The sequence below is a fragment of the Choloepus didactylus genome, chromosome 9 (assembly GCF_015220235.1).
Source record: "Choloepus didactylus isolate mChoDid1 chromosome 9, mChoDid1.pri, whole genome shotgun sequence".
In the NCBI taxonomy this organism is placed as follows: domain Eukaryota; kingdom Metazoa; phylum Chordata; class Mammalia; order Pilosa; family Megalonychidae; genus Choloepus; species Choloepus didactylus.
The window spans coordinates 14,651,226-14,678,174 of record NC_051315.1 but is presented as its reverse complement, the minus strand read 5'-3'; the positions used below and the strand labels follow the sequence as shown (position 1 = coordinate 14,678,174).

Sequence of the window (26,949 nt, the reverse complement as noted above, 5' to 3'; positions counted from 1 at the left end):
TGCTACAAACTGGGCAGCTAAACGACAGGTGTTGATTCTCCCAGTTCTGGAGGCCTAAGGTTCTGAAATTAAGGTGTCAGATAGGGCCATGCTCCCCCTGAAGGCTGAAGCCAAGGAGCCTTCCTTGCCTCTTTCTAGCTTCTGGGGGGCAGCTGGCAGTCCTCAGTGTTCCATGGCTTGCAGATGCAGCCCTCCATCTTCACATGGCTTCTCCCCGTGCCTTCAAAATTCCCTCTTCTAAAGACACCAGACAGAATGCGTTTAGGGCTCACCTTACTCCAGTTTGGCCGCATCTCCACTAAGGACATCTGCAAAGACCTATTTCCAAATAAGGTCACCTTCCCAGACACCAGGGGTTAGGACTTGATCATGTCTTTCTAGGGGACGCAATTTAACCCACAATAGTTAATTAAAAGGAGGTTGGGGGCTACCCCAGCCCCCACGGTGGTTGTATCTGATTCATTTAGCTAACATTGCAGGAGGCTCTGGGGTGAGAACTAGCACGAGTGAGTGGCAGTGAGGGACAGGGTCCCCATTCCTTGTGTGTCCTGGGCTTCGGAGATTGTTCCTGAAAACGGGAGCAGAGGGATCGAGGTGGGGACCGAGTCAAAACACACTCCCTTGCCTTGTGTCTCGAGGGCAAGAAGACAAATGACAAGTACCTGACCACATCTCATCCCAGCAGCATTTATTCCCCCAGTGCCTCCTGGGACCCCCCCACCCCTGCACACACACACCACCAGCTGCTCTTCCCAGAAGAGCACACAAGACCCAAATCCCAGGCCTTCCTCCTGCCCCCCGTGCCCCAGCTCCTCCTGGTTGCCTGGCTTCCCTCCATCCCTTAGTTCTGAGGATTCATGACCCCCATGGACTGGAGGAGGGGTTCTCAGCCACTGGAGGAGGCGCGTCTGCAGGAATAAACAGCCACCCTGGAGGAGCGTCCAGCCCTTGCGGGCCTTTGTGTATGGGAGGCCTGGCTCTGGCCTCAGATGACACTGGTCCTGCCGGTGCCATGGTCTTGCTCTGAGGGGCTGGACTTGGAGTGGGTGAGGCCACTGGTGCCATTGCTGAAGGAGGAGCTGAGGGCCGTGGGGCACAGCGGGAACCCACGGAGGTGCCACTGCCGCCACTTCCTCCGAACCTCCAGCTGTACCTGCCACCAGAGACCAGTCATCAGCCCCGGAGATGAACGCCCTGGAACCTTCCCTCCTGCAGGCCACAGACACACTGACCACTTCCAAACCCCAGATCTGATAAATGCTCGGCCAGTTTGGATATATTATGTCCCCCAAAATGACATGTTCTTGGATGCAATCTTGTAGGGGCAGACATATTAGTGTTGATTAGGTTGGAAGCTGTTGATTCAGTGGTTTCATGGAGATGTGACTCAATCAACTGTGGGCAAAACTTTTGATTGGATAATTTCCAGGGAGGTGTTATCGCACCCATTCAGGGTGGGTCTTAATTGGATCACTGGAGTACTTAAGAAGAGCCACACAGGCCCAGGTGTGCTGCAGCCGAGACAGACATTTTGAAGATGGCTGTTGAAAGCTAACACCGAACATTTTGGAGAATGCCATTTTGAAACGCAACCTGGGAGCAAACAGACACCAGCCATGTGCCTTCCAAGCTAACAGAGGTTTTCCAGACGCCATTGGCCTTTCTTTGGTGAAGGCATCCTGTTGTTGATGCCTTACCTTGGACACTTCATGGCCTTAAGACTGTGACTTTGTAACCAAATAAACCCCCTTTATAAAAGCCAATCCGTCTCTGGTGTTTTGCATAATGGCAGCATTAGCAAACCGGAACAAATACCAAGGGCCAACTCTACCCGGGGCCCATTCACCTAAGATCTCATTACACAGTGTCCCCCAAAAGGCCTTGTGATTTGTTTCACACACACCAGAACTCAAATGGCCATGTCACCAGCTGGGATATTCTGGGGGGGTGTCTTCCCAGGTAGCCTCCCTGGCTCTGAAATGAAAGGGCAGCCGGGGAATCACTCTTTGGAAATTCGTGCCGGCAAATGTGAAACCTTTGGAGGCTGGACTTGAGGCTCGCTTTTGGGGAAACTGCAACTGGCATGTAATGCTGCGTTCAACCGATGTCACCATGTAGCTTCTGTGTGCCCTGGCCCATGTCCTGACCCAAGGTACATGCAGCCCCCAAGGAGCCAATACTCCTTTCAAGGTCTCTGGGGACCAAGATACCAATATTTCACCTGGTGCTTCGATCTACAGACGGGAATCCTGAGGCCCAGAGAAGGGCTGGTGTCGAGATCATCCATGTAGCAAGTGGCTGAGCCTGACCTGGACCATGGGGCTCTGCTTGGGCTGCCTGCTCGTTCCTCAGCATGCCCAAGGATAAGAATCACCTGGAGTGCTTGTTAAAAAGCATATTCCCCAACCTTTGCTACGGAATGCAGATTTGCTGAAGCAGAAACTGAGGTGGGGCCCAGGAATCTGTTTTACCACCACCCCCACCCCCCACTCCCTTTATTCTGTTGCATGCATTGAGTGAGCTCAGACGAGGCAGGGACTCGTGTCCAGGCCCCAAACAGGGGGCTCCCAGGCCCCCACTGCCAGACCTCTTCCCCTTTACAGTCCCCTTCCCACCACCCTCCCTAATGGGGATGCACGGATGGGGGCTCTCCCGGGTGTGGGAGCAAGCTGAGGCCACTCACCTCACCGTTGAGGAAGCAGTAGACGATGGCCACCACCAGGCCCTGCCGGAGGAAGCAGAGGGGGCCAGAGTCAGTGTGCTGGCTTCCGCCTGGGCCCACTCTTTGCTCGGGACACCCCTGCTCCATTCTCCTCCTTCCCATGTTCTTCAGTTACCAGCTTCCAACTCCTGCCCCCCAGGAAGTGTTCTGGATCTTTCCACCCTGCTCCTGTAACAGCTCTCACCACGGGGAGGCAGGGGGGCTACCTCTTTTGGGCCCCCCACAGTGCCCTGGCTGTGCCTGAGTCCTGCGTAAATGGTGAGCTCCTCACAGACAGTGGCCGGGTCCCTTTCATCTGTCGTCCTAGTATCTAGCAGGGGGCCTTGCACATGTGTCGGGCCCACAGGGACCAGGTGTCAGGTGGGCATGACAAGAGCAGTGGCACCTGAAGCATGTCCCCCCCCAGTGGGACAGGGCAGAGCCAGCCAAGTGCTGCCCCAGAGACCTACGTGGTCTCATACTTCACGATAAGCGGGAAATGTGGGCAACTCATCCAAATCGGAACTCGGAATAAAATCTGCGTGCGGGTCCCAGCTAGCCTGCAGCGGGGTGTGACCTCTCTGTTTAAGGACCTCGTGTTTAATGGGGCGGGGTAGGGGCGGATGTCCTTGGCCTGGGGGTCTCCGAGGTTAGCCATTGTGCTGGTTTGGATGTATTAGGTCCCCCAAAATGCCATGTTCTTTAATGCAATCTTGTGGGGGCAGAGGTATTAGTGTTGATTAGGTTGGCATCTTTGGATTAGGTTGTTTCCATGGAGATGTGACCCACCCAGCTGTGGGTAATACTTTTGATTAGATTATTTCCAAGGAGGTGTGGCCCCGCCCATTCAGGGTGGGTCTTGATTTAATCACTGGAGTCCTATGAAAGAGCTCACAAACAGAAGGACCAGAAAGCAGCTGAGAGTGACACTTTGGAGAGCCGCTGAGAGAGACATTTTGGAAATGGCTGTTGAAAGCAAACTTTTGCTGACACTTTGGAGATGCTAGCCCAGTGTTTGCTCCAGAAAAGCTAAGAGAGGACAAAACACCCTAAGAGCAACATTTTGAAGAATGCACAGGAGCTGAGAGAGGAGCTGGAACACAATCCCGGATCAGCAGACACCAGCCACGTGCCTTCCCAGCTAACAGAGGTTTTCCGGACACCATTGGCCTTCCTTCGGTGAAGGTACACTGGTGTTTATGCCTTAATTTGGACATTTTCATGGCCTTCAGACTATAAATTTGTAACCAAATAAACCCCCTTTATAAAAGCCAATCCATTTCTGGTATTTTGCATAATGGCAGCTTTAGCAAACCAGAACAGCCACGCTTTACATTCCCCGGCTTGGTGAGGGCCCGGGCCTTTCAGGACCTGCCCAGGTGTTCTGAGCTCCTGTTTTCCCAATGGCGTCCTCCCCAGGGTAAGGACTCCAGTCTGGGATGCCTGATTCTGAGCCTACGAGGCCTGCAGAGAACCATGAGCCACAAGCAGTGTCTCTTCTGTATGTTTTGCTCTGAGAGACCCCCTGCCTCAGCCCTGCCTTCCCTTCCTTGCAGGCCCTCAGGCTCCCCTGGCTGGCGGGCACCCTCCCCACCCAGAGGCCTGGACGCCACAGCTCTGACCTTGGCTGGCTAACCCCTCCTCCCTAACCCCAGCCTGCCCTCAGCTACTTATTACATGGCTAACGACCCTAAAAGAGTGATGGCCCAGCCCAAATATAGGGGGCTTAGTCTAAAAGCCTTCTCAGGGTACTGGCATCTTCAGAGGAGTCAGTGCTCAAATTGGGAGGGTTTGTTTTCCAAGTTCAAGCATCAGTGACTGCTCTGTAGAATGGGGACAATTTGGGTGGGTGGGTGGGGAAGGTGAGGACCGCCTCCTGTACCTCGCAGGGCAGTGGCTTCCAAACTTGGCTGCACCTTAGAATCACCTGGCAGCTTCTGAAGCTCCCGATGCTGGGTGGCCCCCCACACCCCAGAGCAGGACGTCTGCCAGGCAACAGCAGCTTCCAAAGATCCCCAGGTGGTTCCAACGGGCATCCACGTTTGGGGACCACTGTCAGGAGGAGGAAACCCCCCCATTTAAAGGCAGGCTTTGAAATAAAACAGACCCAGGTTTGGAGCACAGCTTGGCTGTAATTGTGGCATTCGGGTGCTTTGTGTATTGACTGCATTTAATCCTCCTCAATCCACCGCTAGGAGGTGGTGGGAGGGTCTGCATTGCACAGGGAAGGAAACTGAGTCACAGAGAGGTTAAGGCAGGATTGGGGCTATGCTGGCCCCGCAGCCATCTGTGGGGCTGCCGGCCTGAGGCTGCTGCCTGTCTCGCTGGGCCACCCCTGCCCTGAGATCCTGCGGAAGACGTGTTTTTACATTTTTACTGTGTTAGGGAAGGGCTGAAACCCAGGGCGAGGAAAGTCAGCTCTTCACCAAGAGTCTAGAGGGCAGGCTTCGCACACGCCAGCGAGTTTAGTAATTTCTGCAGCTGTTAGACAGTCATTAAAAACGGAGTGTTTGAAGGATTTTAATGATATGGAGAAATATTCATGACAGGCGTGTTAGAGAATCAAACAGAACACACAGGATACAAAGCTACACACGTCCTGCTTCCAACGAGAAGTGTGTGTCTGTGTGTCTTTGTAGATAGAAAAGAGACTAGAAGCAAATACTCGAGCATTTTAACAGAGGCTATTTCTGGGTTGTGAGATTACAGACTATTTTTCCTTTTCTGTTTTTCTTTCTCCTTTTCCTTATTTTCAAAATGTTCTACAATAAGCATTATTTATACAATCAGAAAAAGCTAAAAAATTATAGTTTTTAGAAGTATATGAGAGTGACAATGTTATTTATGGTTGTGTGTGCTCCTTTTTAAACCTGTCTTTTAGAAATACATACTAAATATTTAAAGCTGAAATAATTTGATGTCTGGGATTTGCTTAAAATAATGGAGGGTGCAGAGAGTAAGGAGGGAGAGAGATGAAAAACAGAGACCAAAAGTGGAAAGTTGTTAAATATGGGTAAGGGATGTAGAGGTCCGTTATGCTATTCTCTTCTGTACATGGAAGAAATTTTCCATAATTCAAATTCATATATATAAATATAAATATATAATATTTATATATGTGAACAAAGATTCCTTTTAAAACAACTTCTAAAGATCCCTTTTCTTCAGAACATTTCTATGGGGACATTAGGAAACTGCTATTGGTTTTCCCTCTACAAGTCATCTCCTCAACGAGAAGCTGAGGGGCTCTCGCCTTGGCTACTCCACAGCCGCAACCACAAGCCCCAGCTCTGGGGGCAGGACGTCCCTATCCCATGGCCAGCACGGTCGCTGTCACTTCTGTGAGTGGCGACGCTGTCTGGGCCTCGACTTCCCCACCTGCTAATAACCCACCGTGACCCCAGCCCTGGGGCCGTTGCTCGATTGGTGTACCTGAGAGCTCCCTGGTGGAGACACAAGAAGGATGGATTACTTGAGGGGCAGGGTGCTCTGGAGGTCGGGGGTGATGGTGGGGGCTCTGGAGGGGCTCCGTGCCCCTGGCGAGTCCTGGCTCTGCCAGAGGGGACAGCGCTGGGGTGGGTCTGACGGCGTGCGTGAGGGCCAGACCAGACTCCATTCACAGAGAGGTTCCCGGTGATGTGTCCTCCCTGGAACCTGCCCACGAATGACAGGAGGCCCCTGGCTGCGGGGCCTGAACAGAAGGGCAGGGATGGGGGAGGCTGAGCCCTGACCTGAGGCTGAGGCCTCCCCTGGGGAGAGCTCTGCAGGCCGCTATTGTATCTGCGGAGGGAATGTTGTTGAGGAGCAGCTGGCTGCTTTAGGAAAACCCAGGGGGAGACATTTCTCTCAGGTCTCAAAGTCTATAATCACTGGGCTTCTGGAAACTAGCTTGTTTTCATCTTACGGATACTGTAAATCTTGAAACTGATCGCATTTCTCTCTTTGCTTTGGCTGCTGGGAAGCTCCAAACCAATGTTATGATTCACCTCTCCCACCTTTATCGTGATTGTTTCTGTGTATAAACTCAACTCTGTTTTTTCTTTTTTCATTGATGCCTCTTCTACTTTGTGGGTGTGTGTGTGTGTGTATGTGTGTCCTCTGTGTGTTTTTCCCTAAAGCCACATCACTTTGCTTTTGTAAGGAGATGGTAATGAGTAATGAAACAAATAACATTGTGAAGTTTGGGATTCATGTTAATCCTAGAGAAGCCACTTCTGTCCAAACATTCTTACTTTAAAAATTGTTTTAACCTCACAACATCTCGTTGAATTAGTAGGTAGGTGTTTGCTCCCTCATTCTATTTTTTTTCTTCTTTTAAAAGTTGGTTTTTATTTTTTAACAAGTTGTATATGTTCATGCTTTTAAAGAGTCAATTGATTCTTGTTACAAAAACACAGCAGCCTCCTGACGCAGCTGGCCCCATTTCCTGTTCCTCAGAAACTCTCTCAACTGATTCTAAATAATATGCTGATGTTGTTACTTCTGGGCTTTTCAGTTTGGGACATTTTCTATGCAATTCCCACTCTGAAGATGAGGATATTGCATTCTTTCAGGCACCTCGCTCGTCTGCCCACCACACGCTTTGATGTCCTGGAGTCAGTGTTCATGTTATTTTGTCTATGTATAAGCTATTGAAAGCCACGCAAGATAGTGAACTGGGATGGCTTTTCTTCCTTCTTCTCCTGAAGAGTCCGTCTGTCTGTCTCAGTCTGTCTCCTCAGTTTCTTGCTTCCTTTTATCCCCCACCTTGCTCGACTGGTGGGAAACCTGGTCCCTCTCGGGGTTACATAGCACAGCAAGTCTGCCCCTCCTTCCCTCGGGTCCCCGCCCAACGAGGCCGCCACTTCCCCAAACCGCACCTCTGGACTCTTCCAGAAGCCCTGCCTTACTGTCTCTGTGGCCTCTGTTTTTCTGGAAGGGAGGAGAGAACTCCTCGTCAGTTTAAAATCACAGTTCCGAAGCTTACCTGGAACGAGCCAAGGGCCAATTCAAAGAAGAGCTGGATCTCCAGGGCGTCCTCTGGGGAGAAGGCAAAGACGATGTAGTGGATGCCGAAGAGGGGGATGAGCAGGAGGGTGGACTTGGCCAGTCTCCTGGGGACACAGAGCCGCGCTGCAGTCTCCCTCCCGGCCCGCTCCCCGCTCTGGGGCACCCAACTCAGCACACCCCATCTTGTGTCTGACTGCTTGAAGCTTTGCCGCAGTGGTCCCCAAACTTTTTAAAAAAACTTTTTAGTTTGGAAAATTTCCAGCCTCCATGTACCCATCACCCAGATTCAACATTTATCACCTCATGGCCAATCCCCAGATTTTCTGATCATGCACCTCTATGAGTAAAAAAATGTGAACATGTACTCCCCAAAAGAACTTCATTTATCTATAAATTATGTGCATGTATTTCTTACATTCTATGTCTCACATGCTGTTAGCAAAGCTGACTTCTTATTTGTTAGATAATAAGTATCTGTACAAGGAAAAGTTCTTTGTCTTCCCATATTAGAGTTGAAGAATTTAGCAAATAAAAATAACAGGAACACCCAGTTAAATTAGAATTTATATATTCTAATAAACCATGGATAATTTTTTAGTTTAAGTAGCATAAGTACTAAACAAACTCTTTGCTGTTTATCTGAAATTCAGATTTAACTAGGCATCCTGTATTTTATCTGGCAACTTTATCCTGGATCACAAGCTGCTGTAGAAACACCCTGGGGAATCTGTCACCAGGTTATCCGGACAGCTGCCTTAGCCTCCAAATTTATATTCTCAAACTCAAACTTCATGGCTTCCAGCCTGAGATTTCTTTCTCCCTTCCCCCAAGGCAGAGGATAAGGTTTCAGCCTGGACCCAACCCCTGTTTACTCTGTAAACTCCCTGGGTCTAGGTCCACTAGTTTCCCCTATCCTCCATCTCCAACACTGCCTAGCACAAGTTAGGTAAACAGTAGGTGCTCAATAAATGCGTGCTGCCTGGCTGAGTGTGCTTAGGTCTTTGCCCCTCACTTACTTGTAATGATTTGCTTCATTTCCTCTTGTTTCCTGGGTTCTAAGTTTTTTCATCAGGATCCTTAGAATATTTATAAAAAGGATGAAATTAACCTGCAACACACAAGGCAGAGGTGGAGCTGAAGGTGTTTTGCTTTCCAGAAGGCAGTGCAGACAAGATGGCGCATCACTGCTGCCCCCCTACGATTCCTGGAGAAACAAATTTATGATGATGGAGGTCTGGAGTGCACGGCGTGGAGCAGCTCTTCTTCCTACCCCTGGGTGCAAGAGCTCTCAGGCTGCTCAGTTTCAGCCCAAATTACTCCAATTTAAATGTGCACTAAATACCTTCGCCTGGGAATCTTGTTAAAATGCAGGTCAAGGTCGGGGCCTAAGATTCTGCATTTCTAACACACTCCCAGGTAAGGCCAGTGCTGGTCCTTGGACTACACTTTAAATAGGAAGACTTGACAGTAGCTTCTCAAATTTTAGAAGACAAACAAACCAAACCAAACCAAGACTGCTAGGCTCCACCCCTAGAGATTATGGTTTAGTAAATGTGGGGTGGGGCCAGGGAATTTGCATTTTTAACAAGCTCCCCAGGTGGCGCTGAAGCTGCTGGTCCAAGGACCACATTTTAAGGCCCATTGCTTTAGAGCCTTATGGAGTCAGTTTGTAGCTCAGTGACCTCCTCCAGGAAGCCATCCTTGATTATCTCCCTCACCTGACTCTCCTCACCTGGATGTATTCATTGCATTTAGGGATGATGTTGCTGCATAAGGGCACTTAAATAATTTTAAAGGGGCCAAATGTATGTGTCTGTCAAACGTGCATATGTATGTATGCACCACCTCAATCACTTGAGGATAGGAATGGGGTCTCCTGTGTTTTTTGGTGTCCCCTCCCCCAAACTCAGGGCCCAGAGCCAGGAATGCAATGATGTCCACAGAGCAGCAGCTCCTCTTCCCTCACATCTACCCACTCAAGCAGCCTTTTAGAGACACAGAGATCAGTGGACTCACCCAGCCTCACGCCTACGAGTAGCCTGGGGCCTGGGCAGGCTTGCCAAAAGACACGTGAGTGCCTGTCTGGGGCTCCTAGCCCAGCACTGTTTCTCCAGCCACACTGCTTTTTGGTTTGTTGTTTGTGCTTCTTGCTCTAAGCCAGCTGTGCACTCACCCACTCTGTGGTCGCAGTTAATAAAGACCCATTCATTCATTCATTCATTCAGCCTTAGAGCTGTATTGAATTTAATAGGGAACACTAGAAGGCAAACAAACCAAACCAAAAAACCTCTAACATCCTAAGAACGAGCCTTAAATAGTGGAATTCCAGGTCCTGTGGCAGGGTGGTAGGGAGATGTTTTGGTGCAGGAGTGTTCCACTCCCAACAATCATTAGGTAGACCCCAGCCCTGGGGAATCATCTCAGCCTGACTCCCCCACGCTGGGTTGTCCAACTCCCACAATAGTGGCATGGAAAGTAAATAAGGGCATAGCCTCCCGCAGGAATATCACACAGCCACAGCAATCAGTTTATCAGACATTTCAAACAACACTGGAAAACTCACTTCTATGGCTAAGTAGGAAAAAAATAATAAACTGACAAACCCCACAGGATACAAAACTACATTAACCATTTTGAAAAAGTAAAGGATGACTGCTCAAAGAAAACGCTGCGAGGGACAAGCATACTGTGTTTATAAGGTGTATATCTCTAGGTGGTGGAACTATGGGTGGTTTTATTCTTTAAAATTCACTTTTGTATTTTCCAATTTTGTTTTTTTACAATGAGTTCTATTATTCGGGGATTTGGGGTGGCGGTGATGAAATACCCCACCCTGGTCCCACTCGCCCTGGGAGGTCACCCTGCCACCCAGTGGAAGAGGTCAGTGGATGGTCCATTGCCCTGTCCTGTGCAGGGGGCGGGGCGGAGGGGCTGCCGGTCCCAGGTGCCCCCTCCCCACCTCCAGCGAGCCTGTGAGGGGCACAGAACGTGGTCCCCCAGCCGTGGCGTCCCTCTGGGCTGAGCAGATGGGGGTTAGCTCCGGTTGAGGGCTGATCCCCTGCATGAGATGTCCCCAGCATCTCCCACGTATCTTCCCTCCTCTGCAACACCCCCTCCCCCGCCCCCCACCCCGGCGCAGGCTCAGCCACGGGCTCTGACCTTGGCTCCACACCAGAATCACCTGGGGAACTTTAAGGATAAAACCAGAGCCCAGGACCCACCCCAGAACAACGAGAGCCAGGTCATCTCTGGCTAGCAGTGTTTGTAGAAAGCCCCCAGGGGATCCTAAAGGGCTGCCAGGGTTGAGACTCCAGAGCACCCTTCCCCTCCCCCAAAGAGGGTCACTCCCACCCCCAGTAATGCCAAGTCCCAAGACAGCAGCCTCGTTCGCTTTCCCCAGCCTCCCCCTCCCCGCCCTGGATCCCAGCTCAGTGATTCTTCCCAGTTGAACAAGAGAATGCCTAGAAAAATGATTAAGACCCAAAGGTCTGAACCCACGAAGGAGGCATTTCAGGCCAGTGAGGAGCCAGGGCAGGGCAAGAAGCTCTGCTCACCATATTTCAGCTGGGTACGGTAATGCATTCTGCTGTCCCTCCCATCACTCATTCTTTGGGGGGCGGGGCTTCCAGCTGGCCCCGCCCCGCCCCACCCCGCCCCGGCGCTCCCTGTTCCGGGCTGGACCCCCCTTCAAGGACAACGACCACTCACCAGGATGGACAGGATCACGGGCCCTCGAATGACCCACCAGACGGACGCATTGGCGTTGATATCCCAGCACCTGTGGGAGGGGGAGCCAGGCAGAGTTGGGGCGGGGAGATGGGTTGACTCGAGTCTGCTCCCGGGGTGGCCTCTCCTACGCAGGACCCATATTTGTGGCCGTTCTGGGGTACGCTCAGCACCGGCAGAGCCTATGCCCCTCCCTCCTCCGGGAGCCCCGCTGAGCATGCCAAGGCAGCCCCCTGTCTCTATGCAGGGCCTGGGGAGCATCTGGGGTGAGGGGGCAACATGTGCAACCCTAGAGCTGGAAGACCCCCAGATCACAAGCTGCTAGTTGTCAAGATTCACTGGGAGCACGATGGAAAACTCAACAGACACCAGGCAGGTGAGGTCAGTGGGTGAAGGGCCTCAGGGAGCCAGTGGGTAGTTGGCAAACTGGAGCACACATGTTGGTACAACGCAGCTGCACTCTGGCCTGGCTGATTTTTGCCACATGGGAAAATGGGAAATGTTGATAGAACTTTCCATTTTTCTAAAGAAGGGGGAAATTCAGATTAAAAAAAACAACAACAACGTGGAATTACCCAATCAAAAATTTTGAAATTTTTCCATAACAAAGCAGATCAGGGGGCTGAATTTGGATGGCAAGACACTCATAAGCCTCATCCGACCCAGCCCACTTATTGGGCTGGTCCTGTCATTGCCCAGATGAGAATGTGACACACACACACACACCCCCCACCCCCATCTGCTGCCCCACTTCCTCCCTGGCTTCTCTTGAGCTTTTCTTTTTTTTTCAGGTGTTTACTCCCAGGCTTACCTTCCCCCTCAAATCCTCCCATTCCTCTTTTGAAACCAAAACTGAAACCTCTCATTTGCCCATCACGGCCACCCCCAGGAAGTGATGCCACCTGCTCCACTCTCCCTCCCGGCACTGCAGACTCATAAAAACCCAGGGAAGCATCATGCAGGAAATCCCAGAAGGAAGGAAAAGCTGGCCATTCCTAGAGCCTCCTCCACCCAGTGACATCTGCCCGCAGCTCCTGACTGACACCCGACATAACCACAAGATGAGGGGGCAGGCGGGAGGGGAGGAGGACCCAGGAAAGTGCGAGTGTGGAGAGGGCCGCTCAGCTCATCTGGAAACTGACAGCGTGCCTCCCACCCAGGGAGCCTCGGGCATGCTACAGCCTGGCATGCTAGGGAGCTCTCCCACGACCCCCAGTTTGAGAAACGGGTTTTTTCTAGATAACCCCAAAGAAGAATCTATCCTGTTTGAAGAACCGGACGATATCAAACGCACTCTTGTTACCCCTCCTTCCGACAGCTTACCCAGCATCTTCCAGAAAGTGCCTGGTGAGAGCCCACGAAGTAACAAAAATGGCTGGGGAACCTAAGGGTTAAAAATAAGAGGAGGAGGCAGAGGAGAAAGAACTCAGTTTTCAACACAGGTCTGAGGAACAGGACAGTCAGTTCCCACAGCCCATAGTCCTGAGCAGGTGCCAAGGTTTGGTTTCCGTGGAAACCCCCTTTCCATCCTATGTAAACGGAAAGCCTCTTTCTTCCTGGGAGCTGGGGATGCCCTGGGAACTGAGGCAGGAGCAGACTGATCCTGAAGGCCACTTGGGGCCAGGGGTCTCCTGGAAGCCTGAGCTAGACCCCAGAGGACCTCTGCAGAGTCAGAGAGTGGGGCTGGGACCTCCAAGCCGGCCCCTGGAGCTCAAGGAGCTCCCTTCTCTAACTGGACCCAAGGCCAGGTGGGAAACCCTGACCATATTCAAATCGTGGTTTGTCAAAAGCTTGGCGATGTAACTGCTAACGTAAGACAATATTTAAAATGCATCATGGACTAGAGAATGCAAATTGCACAGGAATTTTAAAGATACAAGAACATTTCCTAACTTCTGGTTATACATGGCAAATTAAACTTAAACATTTGTATCTATTTCCCCCCGCACCCCCTCCAAAGTGAGAAAAATAAAAAATGGCATATGCCCATGAACGCAAAGAATGGGAAACAAGAGTGGACAAGACATGCCAACACATTTAGGAGCAGGGAGAGTGGGCTAAGGACTGACTGACAACTGATGTCGCAGAGCAGAGAAAACCAAAACCCAAGGGCTGATCAGAGGATGCTGCTGAGAAATTAATTGAGAGGCACCAGGAGCCCCGGGAGGTGGGAGAGAGGGTGGGGCAGTCTGGATAAGAAACAGAAAACCACCCAGTGGCCAGCACGTGCCTCACAGGCCAGTTAGTTAGCTGATCATCCCCTACGGAAGTTTATTCTCTGGGGGACTGGGGCATGGCCCAGCAGATGCAGGAAGGATATTCAGGGATGAAGTGATGGTCTTATTTGCACTGCCCCATAAGCTGTCACCTGCCACATGTGGCTACCGTGCCCTTGGAATGTGGCTGATCTGAACTGAGAATTGAGATGTGCTGAACGTGCAAGAGTCATACCACACTTCCATGACTTAATATATATAAAAAAAGAACGTAAACTATCTCTGATGATTTTGATATTGACTACATATTGACACGATAATATCTTGGAGATGCTGGGTTAAGCAAAATATATTACTGTAATTAATTTCACCTGTTTCCTTTTACTGTGCTTACTGTGACTACTAGGAGATTTTAAATTATGTATGTGGCTCGTATTCTCTTTCTAATGGACATGCTGGTGTATAAGCCGAGCGGTAAGAGGCCTGACCCTCCCGGCTGCTGGGTTCCCAGACTTCCAGCTGTCAGGTTTACGTCCCTGTCTCAACTCCCCCACCCAACCCCAGGCAGGAGAATAAAGGATCCTTCTCTGGAGGAACTGAATAGTCCCAGGCAAAGGGCTTATTCCTGGGTATCCCCTAACATAGGTCACTTCTGGCCCAATCTCCCTCAAGGGACATCCTACAAACACACACAGACACGAACCCAGGGCTTCCATCAGCTCTAACGTGACTGATTAACCCTTCAATATGAACAGACGGCCAAGGTCACAGGGTTTCTGAGGTAAGCTGATTACATAAGAGAAAAGGCCAAAACAACCAGAGACAAGGAACTCAGAGGAAACTGACAATATAGGGAGCAGAAGGAAATGCAAACAAAACAACTCTAAGGAATGTCATCCAAGTGAGAAGAGAAAATATTGGATCTGCAAAACACAAACTGGATGCTGTCAACAGGGAGCATTCAGAGACCCAGAAAGAGGGCTTAGAACAAGAATATAGGATAATCGCAATAAAATATTCAATAGATGGGTCAGAAAATAAAGCCAGGAATCTTCCAGAAAGCAGGGCAAAAACACAATAGGATGAAAAGTAGGAGGAAAAAAATTAGAAAGCTAGAGGGTGATTCCAGGAGGTGCATCCCCTAACAGGAGTTTCAGAAAAAGAGAAATACAAAACAGAGGGAAGGAAATGTTCAGATAGATATTCCATGAAATGAAGGACATTAGTTTCCAAGTGCCAGCAAAATGGATGAAAATAGATCTGCTTCAGGGGACATCCCTGTGTCATTTCAAAACACTCAAGACAGAGAGAAGATTCTGCAAACTTGTATAGAGAGAAGTGAGCAAAAAGGCTCAGGAAGCAGAATGACATTGTGTACTTCCTATAATAAAAGATGTCAAAACTACTAGAGCCAAGGCCTTCAAAATTTGGGGGGAAATGATTTGCATAATGTTTTATGTCCAACAAAATCTGTAAATTTAGATGTGAAAGTTGAATAAAAATATTTTCAGATAGACAATGCAAAACCCTTTGTTGAACAGAAACTGGAGGATGTGCTTCAATGCAACTAGAAAGTAAATCCAGAGGGAGACAAGAGATACAGGAAACAGGATTTGTGGAGGGAGGTGAAGGGAATTCCCCGGGTGAAGGTTAAGGGAATTGAGCAAGTCTAGAGAATAACCAGCCCCAACTGAAGAGGAGGCAGAAGGCTCTAGAAAATGTTGCCAGGAAAAAAAAAAAAAAGGAAAAGAAAAAGAAAAAACAAACGCAAAAACAAACAAACAAAAAAGGAACTGATAGATTTCCTGTTGCATTTGATGACTTGGAAAATAGCACTTGAGGTTTTTCTAATTCTGTTGGAGAACCTGGGAGAATTAATGACAACAGTACAGGAAAAAAAAAAAAAAAGCAACCAAAAAATGACTCCAGGAAAAATACAAAATTAAGGAAAATTGGAAGTAAAATTATTGTACACCACTTGGCTGGCTCAGCAGTAAACAATATTTACACAGACATAATAATGTACAGGTTGAATATGACAATCAACAATTATGGAAAAACTCTAGTGGAAAGATGGTGGTGTCAATGAAGAATTTTATATTCTCTTCTTTCCATCATAGGTAGCCAATACATAATGCCTCAAATAGAAATATCAAGAAATAGCAGTACATTGTTCCAAAACACAAGAGTAGGTATTAGAAGGAACAGCTGAAAGAGTCAAGGGAGTTGCCCCTGAAGAGGAGACCTCAGGAGGAGGAAGTGGGGACGGTGCTGTTTGTCATTATAAGCCTTGCAGTCTATGCCAGTTTGGATGTATTATGTCCCCCCAAATGCCATGTTCTTTGATGCAGTCTTGTGGGGGCAGACGTATTAGTGTTGATTAAGTTGGAATCTTTTGATTGAATGTTTCCATGGAGATGTGTCTCAATCACCCGTGGACTAGACCTTTGATTGGATAATTTCCATGGAGGTATTGCTCATTAAATCAATGGAGTCCTATAAAAAGAGCTCACAAACAGAAGGAACTCAGAGCAGCTAAGAGTGACATTGTGGAGAGCAGCTAGGAGTGACATTTTGGAGCTGCAGCCGAGATAGACATTTTGGAGATGGCCATTGAAAGCAGACTTTTGCTAATCCAGAGTTTGCCTGGGAAAACCCCCAGATGCCTAGAGAGAAACGTCCTGGGAGAATGCCATTTTGAAACACAACCTGGGAGCAAGCAGATGCCAGCCACGTGTCTTCCCAGCTAACAGAGGTTTTCCGGACTCCATTGGCCATCCTTCGGTGAAGGTATACTTGTGTTGATGCCTTCATTTGGACGTTTTCATGGCCTTCAGACTGTATCTTTGTAACCAAATAAACCCCCTTCATAAAAGCCAAACCATATCTGGTGTTTTGCGTAACAGCGGCATCAGCAAACCGCAACAGTCTTATTTAATCCTTTAAACCAAGTATGTCTCTCTTTGATACCTAACAATTAATTTTGTAAAATTCCTTGCCTCAATTCTGGGTGCTTTGGGCAAAGAACATGGAGTCTCAGGAGAACCTGTTCATTGTTTTCCATCCGAGGGGCAAGTCAATGAGAAAATTTGAAAAACTGCTAATGGTTTAAATCAGTGGTTCTCAGAGTTCGGTCCCCGAGCCAATGGCGTCAGCATCACCTGGCAGGGAACACTCTAGACCCAGGGACTCGGAGACTGCAGGGGTGGGAGCCAGCTCTCTGGTTGGAACAGGACTTGCAGGTGATTCTGATGGAGGTGAGAGCTCCAGAACTACTAGTTTAAGTTCACTCAGTATGGGACTCAGAGGTATCCCAGTTTGCTGGGCACAGGTGGACACCCCAGGTACCCTGAAAAAGTGAAAGCTTTGGATAAGTATGAGAAACCTTAAATACGTTCACTCCTTTTAACTCAGTAATCCCAATTCTGGGATTCTATATTACATATGGAAAAAGCTTTGCCTATAAAAATATTTATCACTGTGTCAATTAGAAACAACTTAGATGCCCCAAAAAAGAGATGTTTGGTCAAATACATCCAAATGGTGGTTAAAAATGTTTACAGAGGATTTGAAATAAGACCAAACATGCTTATGTGCTACTGGAAAGAAGTAAGATTCAGAATTCTGCAGATGAACAACCCCCCCTACGTGGGACATGACTCCCAGGGGTGTAAATCCCCCGGCAACGTGGGAAACGACTCCTGGACCCAGCACTGTGGGATTGAGAGGATCTTCTTGACCAAAACAGGGAAGACAGATGAAATAAAATAAGGTTCCAGTGGCTGAGAGATTTCAAATGGAGTCGAGAGGTCACTTTGGAGGGTATTCCTATGTGCTATATAGATATCACCTTTTAGTCTTTAGTGTGTTGGAATGGTTAGAGGGAAATACCTGACGCTGTCGAACTGCAACTCAGTGACCTTGATTCTTGAAGACGGTTGTATAACTGTGTAACTATGTCGTTTTCACAGTGCGACAGTGTGATTGTGAAAACCTTGTGGCTCGCACTCCCTTTATCCAGTGTATGGACAGATGAGTGGAAAAGTGGGGACAAAAATTAGATGAAGAATAGGGTGGGATGGAGGGGATGGAAAGATCTAGGTGTGCTTTTTTGCTTTTATTTTCATTTTGGAGTAAGGAGAAGGCTCAAGAATTGATTCTGGTGATGAACACACAGCTGTATGATGGTGCTGTGAATAATTGTACACTGTGGATGACTGTAGGGTGTGTAAATATATCTCAATTAAACTGTATTAAAAAAAAAAAAGAATTCTGCAGATGAAATGACCACAACCAAGTAGGGGGAAAAGTCTGCAAGTTTAAAAAAAAAAAAAGTCCGGAAGGAAATCCCAGAAAACATGAAATAGATGGTACCAGGGTAATTTGTTTTTTTCCCAACTTCAAAAAAGAATTGGGGGGGGCACTCATTTAAGCAACTGATCTCTGGGGAAACCAGTATAAATTTAGGTAGGTGCCATTGCTTTTACAAGAGAAAAGCCTCTCCCTGTTGGAAAGTCTTTCTGGAGCCCAAACATGGGCTCTTTGGGGCCTCCCTGGCTGCTTTCCCTGCTGTTCTCCCATCAGCCATCAGCACAGGAAGAGGCAACGTAGCAGGTGCTCAATAAATATTTGAGGAAGAAAGGAAGGCAGAGAAGGAGGAAGCTCTCAGTTTCTCATTTAAACTGCTAAAAACCTGTGACAGAGATATCCTTGCACACTGCATTGCCTGTCCTTGCCAGGCTATAAGCCCCTTGAGTGATGCAATTGGACTTTTAAAAAATCTTTGTGATCCTGATATTATAGATGAGGAAACTGTCCCTGTTTATATGGCTAAATCCTGGCAGATCTGGGATTCAAAGCTCAATGAGTCAGGCTCTGAATCGGGTCTTCTGCGGGCAGAGCTGGCTGCTGAAGGCAAGCTCCTGCTCTGCAGGCACTATGGACTACTGGCTTATCCAGAGACCTGCAAAGTCCTACAAGCTCCCACTGCAAAGTTCAGAGGTGGAAGGCTCAGTGAGCTCTGCCAGCCGAGGCAGCTTCCCGGATGGTCAGATGGGGAGACAGGGCCCCTGCCCATGAGGGCTTAGACAGGCAGAAAAGGCAGAGAGGATCTTCCTGGCAAAAGCACCAAGGAGAAACCAAGGCAGCCCATGGTTGGTTAACAGCTGTCCCCCAAAGCCCATGTCATTCACAGGAACCTGGCCTCTGTCTAGGACCCAGTGAGTAATTATATATGTTTATCAAATGACAGATGTATGGTCAGATGGATGGAAGGATGGAAGGAAGGAAGGAAGGATAGATGATGGATGGATTGAGGAGGGAAGGATGGAAGAGAAGAAGGGTGGATGGGTGGATGGATAGATGGGTGGATAGATGGGTGGATGGATGGATGTTAATTGCAGGATAAGAGTTTAGGGGCTTTGGAAACAGCCACACCTTGTTTCAAGTCCCAGGTTTGCTTTGTCTGTAGTGCAAGCAGGCATCTTATGTCAACTCTCTGAACCAAAGTTTTTCTGACAGGCCCCTGAGGGTTGTTGTGATGATTAAATGATGCATGTAAGGTGCTGGCCCAGTGCCTGGCACTAAGTACTCAAGACACAGGTGCCATTATCATCTTCATGGACCAGAAAGGAAAGGGGAGAATGTCCACTGGGGAAGATGTAATAGGGGTCTGCAGTTGGCGGTCCTGCTACCATTACCCATCCTCCCTAGAAACTGAATCCTGAATTTCCTTTGGCAAGTGCTGTGGTCTGTGTAGCTTAAGCCAATCAGTGTAGTCCATTCTCTCAGGCCTCTGTGATTGGTTCAAGGATGCTTATGTGACTTAAACTAGTCCAATCAGGTGAGCCTTAGCATATGTGCTGGGAACGCTGGGACATGGCCCCTTTCTTTCTGCAGTGGATGTAACAAGGAAGCCTGAAGCCCAGAAGCTTTTGGCAGCTATGTTGGAAGCACCAGCCTAGTGATAAAGCTGACTCGAGAGAAGACAAAGTGGAGAGACAGAAACAAACATTGTTGAGCTTCTGGATTGAAGCTTGCCTGAAGTTGGTGATCCCTGGTGAGCCAATTAGTTTCCTTTATGTTTAAATCCAACTTAAGCTAGACTCTCTGTTGCCTGCAGTCAAAAGCATCCTAACTGGTACAGAAAACAGGCAAGAATGAGGCCAGATGCACGGACTGTCTAAGGAAGATGAGGCAACGAGTGTTGGATGGTAGCAAGTCATGAAAAGCTCTGGATGTCAGAACTTGAGGCTAAATTTTAGCCATCATTTCCCACTTGACAGATAAAGACGTTGAGGCCAGAGGGTTACACATAAAGCAACTTGGCTAAGGTTATACAAGTTAGTTAAGCTTGGAGCTGGACTAGAAACCAAATGCTTTTGACTCCTGGCTCAGTGCTCTTTCCCACACAGCCACCGTAACCATGGAGAAACATACCCCATCCGAGGGCGACAAATCCCTGGAGGCACTTCCTCTCAGAGTAGAAGGAGATGACGAGGAGCGTGTGAAGGTAGAGGCCTTCCACCAGCAGCCAGGCATAGTTGGCCACGATGCAGTATTGGAAGAAGACCATTGCCAGCTTACAGCCCACCTGGATGGAGAGAAGCAGGTGAGTCCCAGGCTGGGTGGCCATTCCTGACGGACACCATGGAGTGTGGGAGGGAGCAGGGGCCAGGCCACACAGCGAGCCTCTGGGGCTCAAGTCCGTCTCCCATAGCCTTCCACTGTCAGAAGACCAGGCCCACAGAATTCTTTAGAAAGTGGAAGTCCTCAGACCAAGATGGTCAATGGGCCATTGCAAGAGCAGGAACTAGGCTCATGTCCAGGAACCAGCTGTAGAAGGTGTCAGATATTGACACCTCCCTCATTTTGCAGATAAGGACACTGAAGCCAAGAAATGGGAAGGGACCTCTGAACAAAGGGTGAAAAAAAACCTTTCAAGATCAGTTTCCCTGGAAACAGATGAAGACGGGACGTACCAATTAGGATGGGAGGTGACGTTACTGATGGTAAAAATGACCCCTGACTGGCACCTTGCATCTAGACTGGAGACCTATAAAAACCTAGCAGGGATGGTCTCTTGCCAGGCTTCCCTGAGGGCAGAGACTCTTGTAATTGAATAGCCCTAGCAAGGATCCCTGGAAGCTACAACTATGGGACAGTAGCAAGAAATATTGGTTCCTGCGGGGCGCAGACTTCTCCACCAGCATGGCTCCCACATCTCCCCATGCAGTTTCCCTGCCTCACACTGAGGTTCACCTGGGGAGCAGCCAACTCCAGAGATGGCCACATGGGCTGCTGCAAGGACGGCTGTGAGGACATGCCCACAGAACAGGAGGCCAGATGCCACCACGCTGACCAGCTGTGGGTCCTGCCCCAGAGTCTCCAAGAGACTCTGACTGCAGACTTGGCCTGGTCAGCTATGAGTCTGAACAGTTACTGGAACCTAAGAAGGTTCCCTGTTGGGCATGCTGGACTTGTCCATAGCTGGCCAGTGATGGGCTGGGGCCTGAGTGTAAGTCTCCTGAGTCCCAGGCTGGTGCTCTGCTTTCATCCTAAGCAGGACAACTCTTCCTTAGGCCCCCTTCCCTTAGAGACCCCCTGAGAGTCATGGGCCCTACCTCGAGGGATCTCTCAGTCTGAGTTGGAAAATAATACACACACATACACTAACACACAAGAAAAACTCTAGGCAGTACAAACTTAACAGATCTGTAAGGAATTACAAATATAGGTGGATGAGGTGGCAGACACTCTAGGTTGGCTGAACCAACTTCAATTTCCAATCCCCTTCTCCCTTGCTTGCTTCTGCTCTGGAGACTGATAGTAAAACAAACAAACAAACAAATTAAAACACCTTAGTCTCCCAGCTTCCTTTGCAGTGGAGTACAGTGGACAGAGTTCTAGCCACTAAAATGTAAGTGGGATTCCCTGGGGGAAGGCATTCTTTCCCAAATGAAACAGCAGAGCCTCTCAAAGAGGAAAAATGTTTGCCCTTTCACCTTCCTCCTCCCTCTTGCCTGGAACATGGATGTGAGGTCTGGAGTTGCAGCAACCATGTTGCAAGCATGTGGTGTAAACCAAGATTAAGGATGGCAGAAAAGAAATATGGGAAAATGTGTCTTTCTTGGCATTGTGGAGATGTTGTGCTACATCTGGATTGCCCATTTCTGGACTATTTATTGGGGGAAACAGCCCCATCTGTTAAGCCACTGATGTACAGTTTTCTGTTGTTTGCAAAAGGGATTCTCAACAGTCATATAGAGAGATACTGTAATGCATGAGGGTCATCGGAGTGTTTGGAAGGAGGAAGAGGGTTAGATTTAACAACACACAATTGTTTTGTTGCATACCTATGTATGCAGACATACCAGCACACGCTCACACTTTTCTTTCTACAACCAACCCCAACCTTCTCTAGACTTGGCCATCTGCAGCTGGAACTCAGCAAAAGTAGGGAAAAGAGTGGTCTTGCTTATGGATCTAATTCCCAGAGTGGCTAATCCACTCCTGGAAACTGGAGTTGAATGGCAGCCCCATGGGCTTCCCAACAAACTGTTCTCTTACGAGACCCAGGCTGTGGGAATCTCCCTGAACCTCCTGGAGCAGCCCCAGGGCTGATCCCTTTATACTATGCACTTAAGTGCAGCTTCCGGAGGGACTTGGGGGAAGGACAACGGGGCCACCACCCTCTCCAGAGTTAGGCTGTGGAAAGCAGGCAGCCTGGCCAGGCTTAGGGTCCCCAGGCCTGTTACCCTGTGTTCACCGCAGGGGGTGGCATCGTCAGAGGAGAAGAGCACAGCGTCCTTGATGAAGTTGGACAGGGCACGCAGGATGAAGGACACGAACAGGTGCATGTGGATGTAGTTGCGGGTGCAGTGGAGCCGCCTGGAGGCGAGAGAGTGCAGGGCCACAGGGGTCAGAACCGGCAGAGGCTGGGGCTCTGCCATGCCCACCCCTGCCCCCATGCACTGGGGAAACTGAGGCCCAGAATCCACCCTCTGCAGGTCATACATCACTGTTAGCAGAAACTATGAGAACCCAGGCTCCCAGGTGCCCAGTCTACTCTGTCTCATGTTGCAATTAAAAAAAAAAAAGGCTGGGACTGTAGGAGTGACATTATATTCTGCCCTGCCCCCACCACAGTCCCCAGCTCCCAGAGCTGATTAGAACGGGAGGGGGCATTGGCACAGACAGAACCCAGGCTGTGGGAGAAATCAGACCCAGCTCTGCCACTTATTAGCTATATGACCTTTCACTTCTTAGCCTCGGTTCCCTCCTCTGCTGTAGGGAACAGAAGTCTATTATCTGTCCACCTTCTTCTGGTAAGAGAACCAGGCTTCTTTACCGGGAACCCATTCCCACTCTCGGTGAAGATAACTCCACCCTCCTCAACCCATGATAGGCCTGACCAATCAGAGCACACTATCCCCTGGCCACAGTGATTGGCTTGGGGTTGGATATGTGACCCAAGCTGGGCCTGTGATAACTCCCCTGGGAATTTTACTTATGGGAAAGAGGCTCTCTTTGCCCCTGATGATGCTGCACTGGCAGAGTGTACCCCTAAAGTTGCTGGTGGTTGTTTCTGGCATTCCTGGAGCAAGCCTGCCTGAAGATAAGGCCAGTGCAGAGCTGAGAAATGTAGGGAGACAGACCTAGTTCTGCTGATAACTTTGAGCCCCTAGATCCAGCCATGCCTGAAGCCCTTGCTGTCAATTATGTAGGTCAGGTCACCCTTTTTTAACTTGAGCTGTTTTGAGGTAGATTTCTGTCTCTTGCAAATGATAGCCTGGCTAATACACCTGTAAAAATGGGGATAATGATACCTACCTCATTACATTGTGTGAACATTAGAAATAATGTGTGCAAAGAAACTGGCCACAGTCAACTCTTACCATGATTTTCCTGCTAGCTTGAGAGCCCTATGAGGGCTAAATTAGAGTGTATCTTTTTCATGTTAAATCCCCAGTGCGTGGCACACAGGCCATGCTCAGTAAATGTTGAGTGAATAAAGGAATGAACAAATGAATGAATGATATTTAAATGTTTTGTCGCAGGTAACCTTCAGATCAAGAGGTGAGAAGGTGGCCCACCCAGACCTTCCTCTCTCTGTCCTGAGCAATTAAGAAGAGGCCCAAAGTCTGTGCCTGGGGAAGGCTGGAGGTGGAGAGCTGCCAGCATATTCTCACCGGAAAGCGCAGAGGATGCTGAGGGCAACCAGGAGCATCACCAAGGAAGAGCTGTAGCCCACGGTGTACATGACCTTCAGCTTCAGCAGGTATGCATGCTGCAGAGAGAGGCAGGTGTCAGCTCCACCCACCCACCTGGCTGACTCTGCCCTTTTCGGCCACTGAGTGTACCTTATTCAGGCAGCTAATGCCCATCAGCCCTGACTGCTATTCTGTTTATACCCCAAGAACACCAAGTCACAGACTCGTAACATCTTGGCTTTGGAAAAAGAGCTCGTTGACCATCTGATGCTAATTCAAAACTTCCACGCCATGTATAGAACCCCTTACAAACACTCTGAATTCAAGCCTTTGCTTGAATACCCCCAGAGACGAGGTGCTCACTGCCTTTCAAGAAAGTTGTTCAGTGTACAACAGTACTGTTACATAGTTTTTCTCATGTGAAGCTAAAATCAATTACCTTTTATATTGTACCTATTCATGCTTTTTCTGCCTTCTGGTGCCATTTAAAATAAATTGAATCTGTCTGGACATGAGGTCTGTCATTTTTTAAAAACATAGACTTTCCATTTTAGAATAGTTTTAGATTTACAGGAAAGTTGCTTAGAACAGAAAGGCCTGCCATTTTTGAATACAGCTATTATGCCCATCAGTCCCTTATCTTCTCAGTATTGAACATGTCCTGTGTCTTTAATCTCTTTCCACACCACTTGATCAATTGGCTCAGTTAACCACTTCTTGATATGCTCCAGTTTGTCAATGTCCGTCTTAAATAATTCACCCAGAACTGAACAGCTGAAAAGCTCCAGATGTATTCTCTGATCAGGAACAAATAAAGCAAGACTATCATCTCCCATCATCTGTAGATGATGCTCCTATTAATGCAGCCCAAAGGGGCATTTACTTGTTGAGCAGCCACTTTACACTATTGTCTCATCTTTGAATATAACAGATTTCAATGAATTGGAATAATGGGCAAAAATTACATTATAACACAGACAGACAAACTTAAAGACCTGCAGTTAGATTTTTTTAAAAGTGTGTAACAATCTCAAGAAGAATCAAGGAAATGAAAATCAAAACAATAATGCTATACATTTTTCACCAACCAAATTAACAAATATTTAAAAGTGACAATATTATGCAGGTGAAGATGTAGTGGAAGTGAAAATTGGTTCAATCTGGAAAGTAACATGGCAATATGCATCAAGAACCTCTGAAATAGGCATTCCTTTTGACCTCCCTTCTGCCTCCGGCAATTAATCCTAAGAAATAATTAGAAATATAAACACATATTTATATATAAAGATGTTTATCACAGAACTATTTGTCTGAGGGGAAAAAAAGACCCCAAATGGCCAAAACAGAAGAGTTAACTAAATTGTTTTAAGTCCAAATGATTTTAATGTTATGCTACTATTAAAATGATACTGACCAAGAGTTTTAAAGGATATCAGGCCACGCTGATGAGGTGATGATGAGTGAAAAGGCAAAATACAAATTGCATGTGCAGTGTGATCCCGGCTATATAATATAAAGAAAGTATTAGGGTGAATTATATGAAATTGCTCTTTTTTGTCGATTACAAATGATTGAATATGAGCAATTTCATTTGATTTACTCATATTTGCATAGAAATAAGATTGTACAGAAATATGTTAGATGCTAAGAGTGGCTAACTTTGGAGTATAAGTTTGTGGATAGTTGTTTTTTTTATTCTTTTGTATTTTTTCTATACTTCTAATTTTTCTATAGCTGCTAAGTGCTATTTTGTAACCAGAGAAAAGAGTAATGAATTTTTACCAAAAGGCACAAGAATGTTATAGAAGCAACCTGGCTGACAGCTGCTCATATGAAAAGGATCTAGAGGTCAGAATGGCCCAAGCTCCATTGTGTCACAGCAGTGTGCTGTAGAGAAAGAACACAGGCTTCAGAGCCAGGGGACAGGGGTTCCACATCCAGGACTGTTTCTCACCAGCTATGTGACCTTGGGCCAATTACTTAACTTCTCTGAGCCTCAGATTCCTCACCTGCAAATGGGGTTAATAATATCTACCTTGCAGACTTGTTGGAAGAAAAAAAATAAGGTATGAGGTAGAGAATCTAGCACAATGCCTGGCACTCAGAAGGCAATCAGTGTATTCATTTCAACCCACCTCCCAGCCCTCCACCCACTACCATCCACCCTTCAAAACACGTCAACAGTATAAGATGCTGTAAGAATGAAGTATAAGGTAGCTGCACAATAAACTAGCCCCATTCGTGGTTACTTTCACACAATGCTGTGGAAATGGGCTGGTCAAGCCCATTTAGAGTGTTTTGTCCAGTTCTGAGTATGTTATTTAAAGAGGGACATGAATAAACTGGAGCATTTTCCTCAGGAGGGTGATTGTGTCATCTAAGGAGTGTCTGCAGAAACTAGGGACATTACACCAGGAGAAGAAAGAAAAATTAGGGGAGAACCGAATGAGAACAACTGACATGTAGAAAAAGGGTGAGACCTGTGGTGTGATTTTCAGAGGGAACAAGTTCCCAGAAAGTAGATTTTGGCACAGGATGACCCCAAATTTTCCAACAGTGAGAGGTGACCTTCGACAAAGGCGATAAGCTTTCCCACTGATGTATCCGCTCGCCTGGAAGCCAGGAACCACTTCTCGGGGATGTGGGTGAGAGCCCTGCAGGGTTGCACGAGACTATGGCACTTCACAGACCAGTGAAACATCTCCCACTTGGGGGAACACCGTGTCAACCTGCACCCTTGCCGGGTGCAGAAGGAGCCTCATTGCTGGGGACCCTAGTTTTGCAGCCCTCAGTTCAGGAGCAAATCTGGACCCGCTTGGGGTAGTCTGAGGGCACAGGGCGATGAGTGTGGGGTGTTAGGCCAAATCTCCTCTCCTCTCCTGTCACTGTGGTGATTGTCAGCTGTGTGACCCTCAGCAGACCCCGGCCCAGCCCTGAAAAAGCCCTGCTCCCAGGGGGCCCGGTAAGACCCTCCATGTCTCAGCCTCTGCTTCTGTGCACCAACCCCAGCAACAGAATTTGGGGCCCAGATGCCTCCCTGCTGTCTGTCCAGGATAAAATGGCCCATCTCTCCGCTGTGTTCCCCGACAGTGTCACCTTCTTTCTG

At 48.2% G+C, this 26,949-nt stretch overlaps 1 protein-coding gene across 1 annotated transcript in view; it reads right to left on the bottom strand.

The window, feature by feature from the left end:
- Positions 1 to 736: 736 nt before the first annotated feature.
- Positions 737 to 26,949, bottom strand: part of SCTR (secretin receptor) — a 70,321-nt gene continuing 44,108 nt past the window's right edge. Inside the window, exons 5-13 of the mRNA XM_037849541.1 lie at positions 23,823 to 23,920; positions 22,389 to 22,521; positions 20,071 to 20,224; positions 12,740 to 12,800; positions 11,399 to 11,468; positions 8,707 to 8,798; positions 7,668 to 7,794; positions 2,684 to 2,725; positions 737 to 1,153 (exon numbers count right to left, since the gene is read on the bottom strand). Of these exons, the coding sequence (XP_037705469.1) occupies positions 986 to 1,153; positions 2,684 to 2,725; positions 7,668 to 7,794; positions 8,707 to 8,798; positions 11,399 to 11,468; positions 12,740 to 12,800; positions 20,071 to 20,224; positions 22,389 to 22,521; positions 23,823 to 23,920 (945 nt within the window). The 3' untranslated portion in view covers positions 737 to 985. The remainder of the gene's footprint in view (positions 1,154 to 2,683; positions 2,726 to 7,667; positions 7,795 to 8,706; positions 8,799 to 11,398; positions 11,469 to 12,739; positions 12,801 to 20,070; positions 20,225 to 22,388; positions 22,522 to 23,822; positions 23,921 to 26,949) is intronic.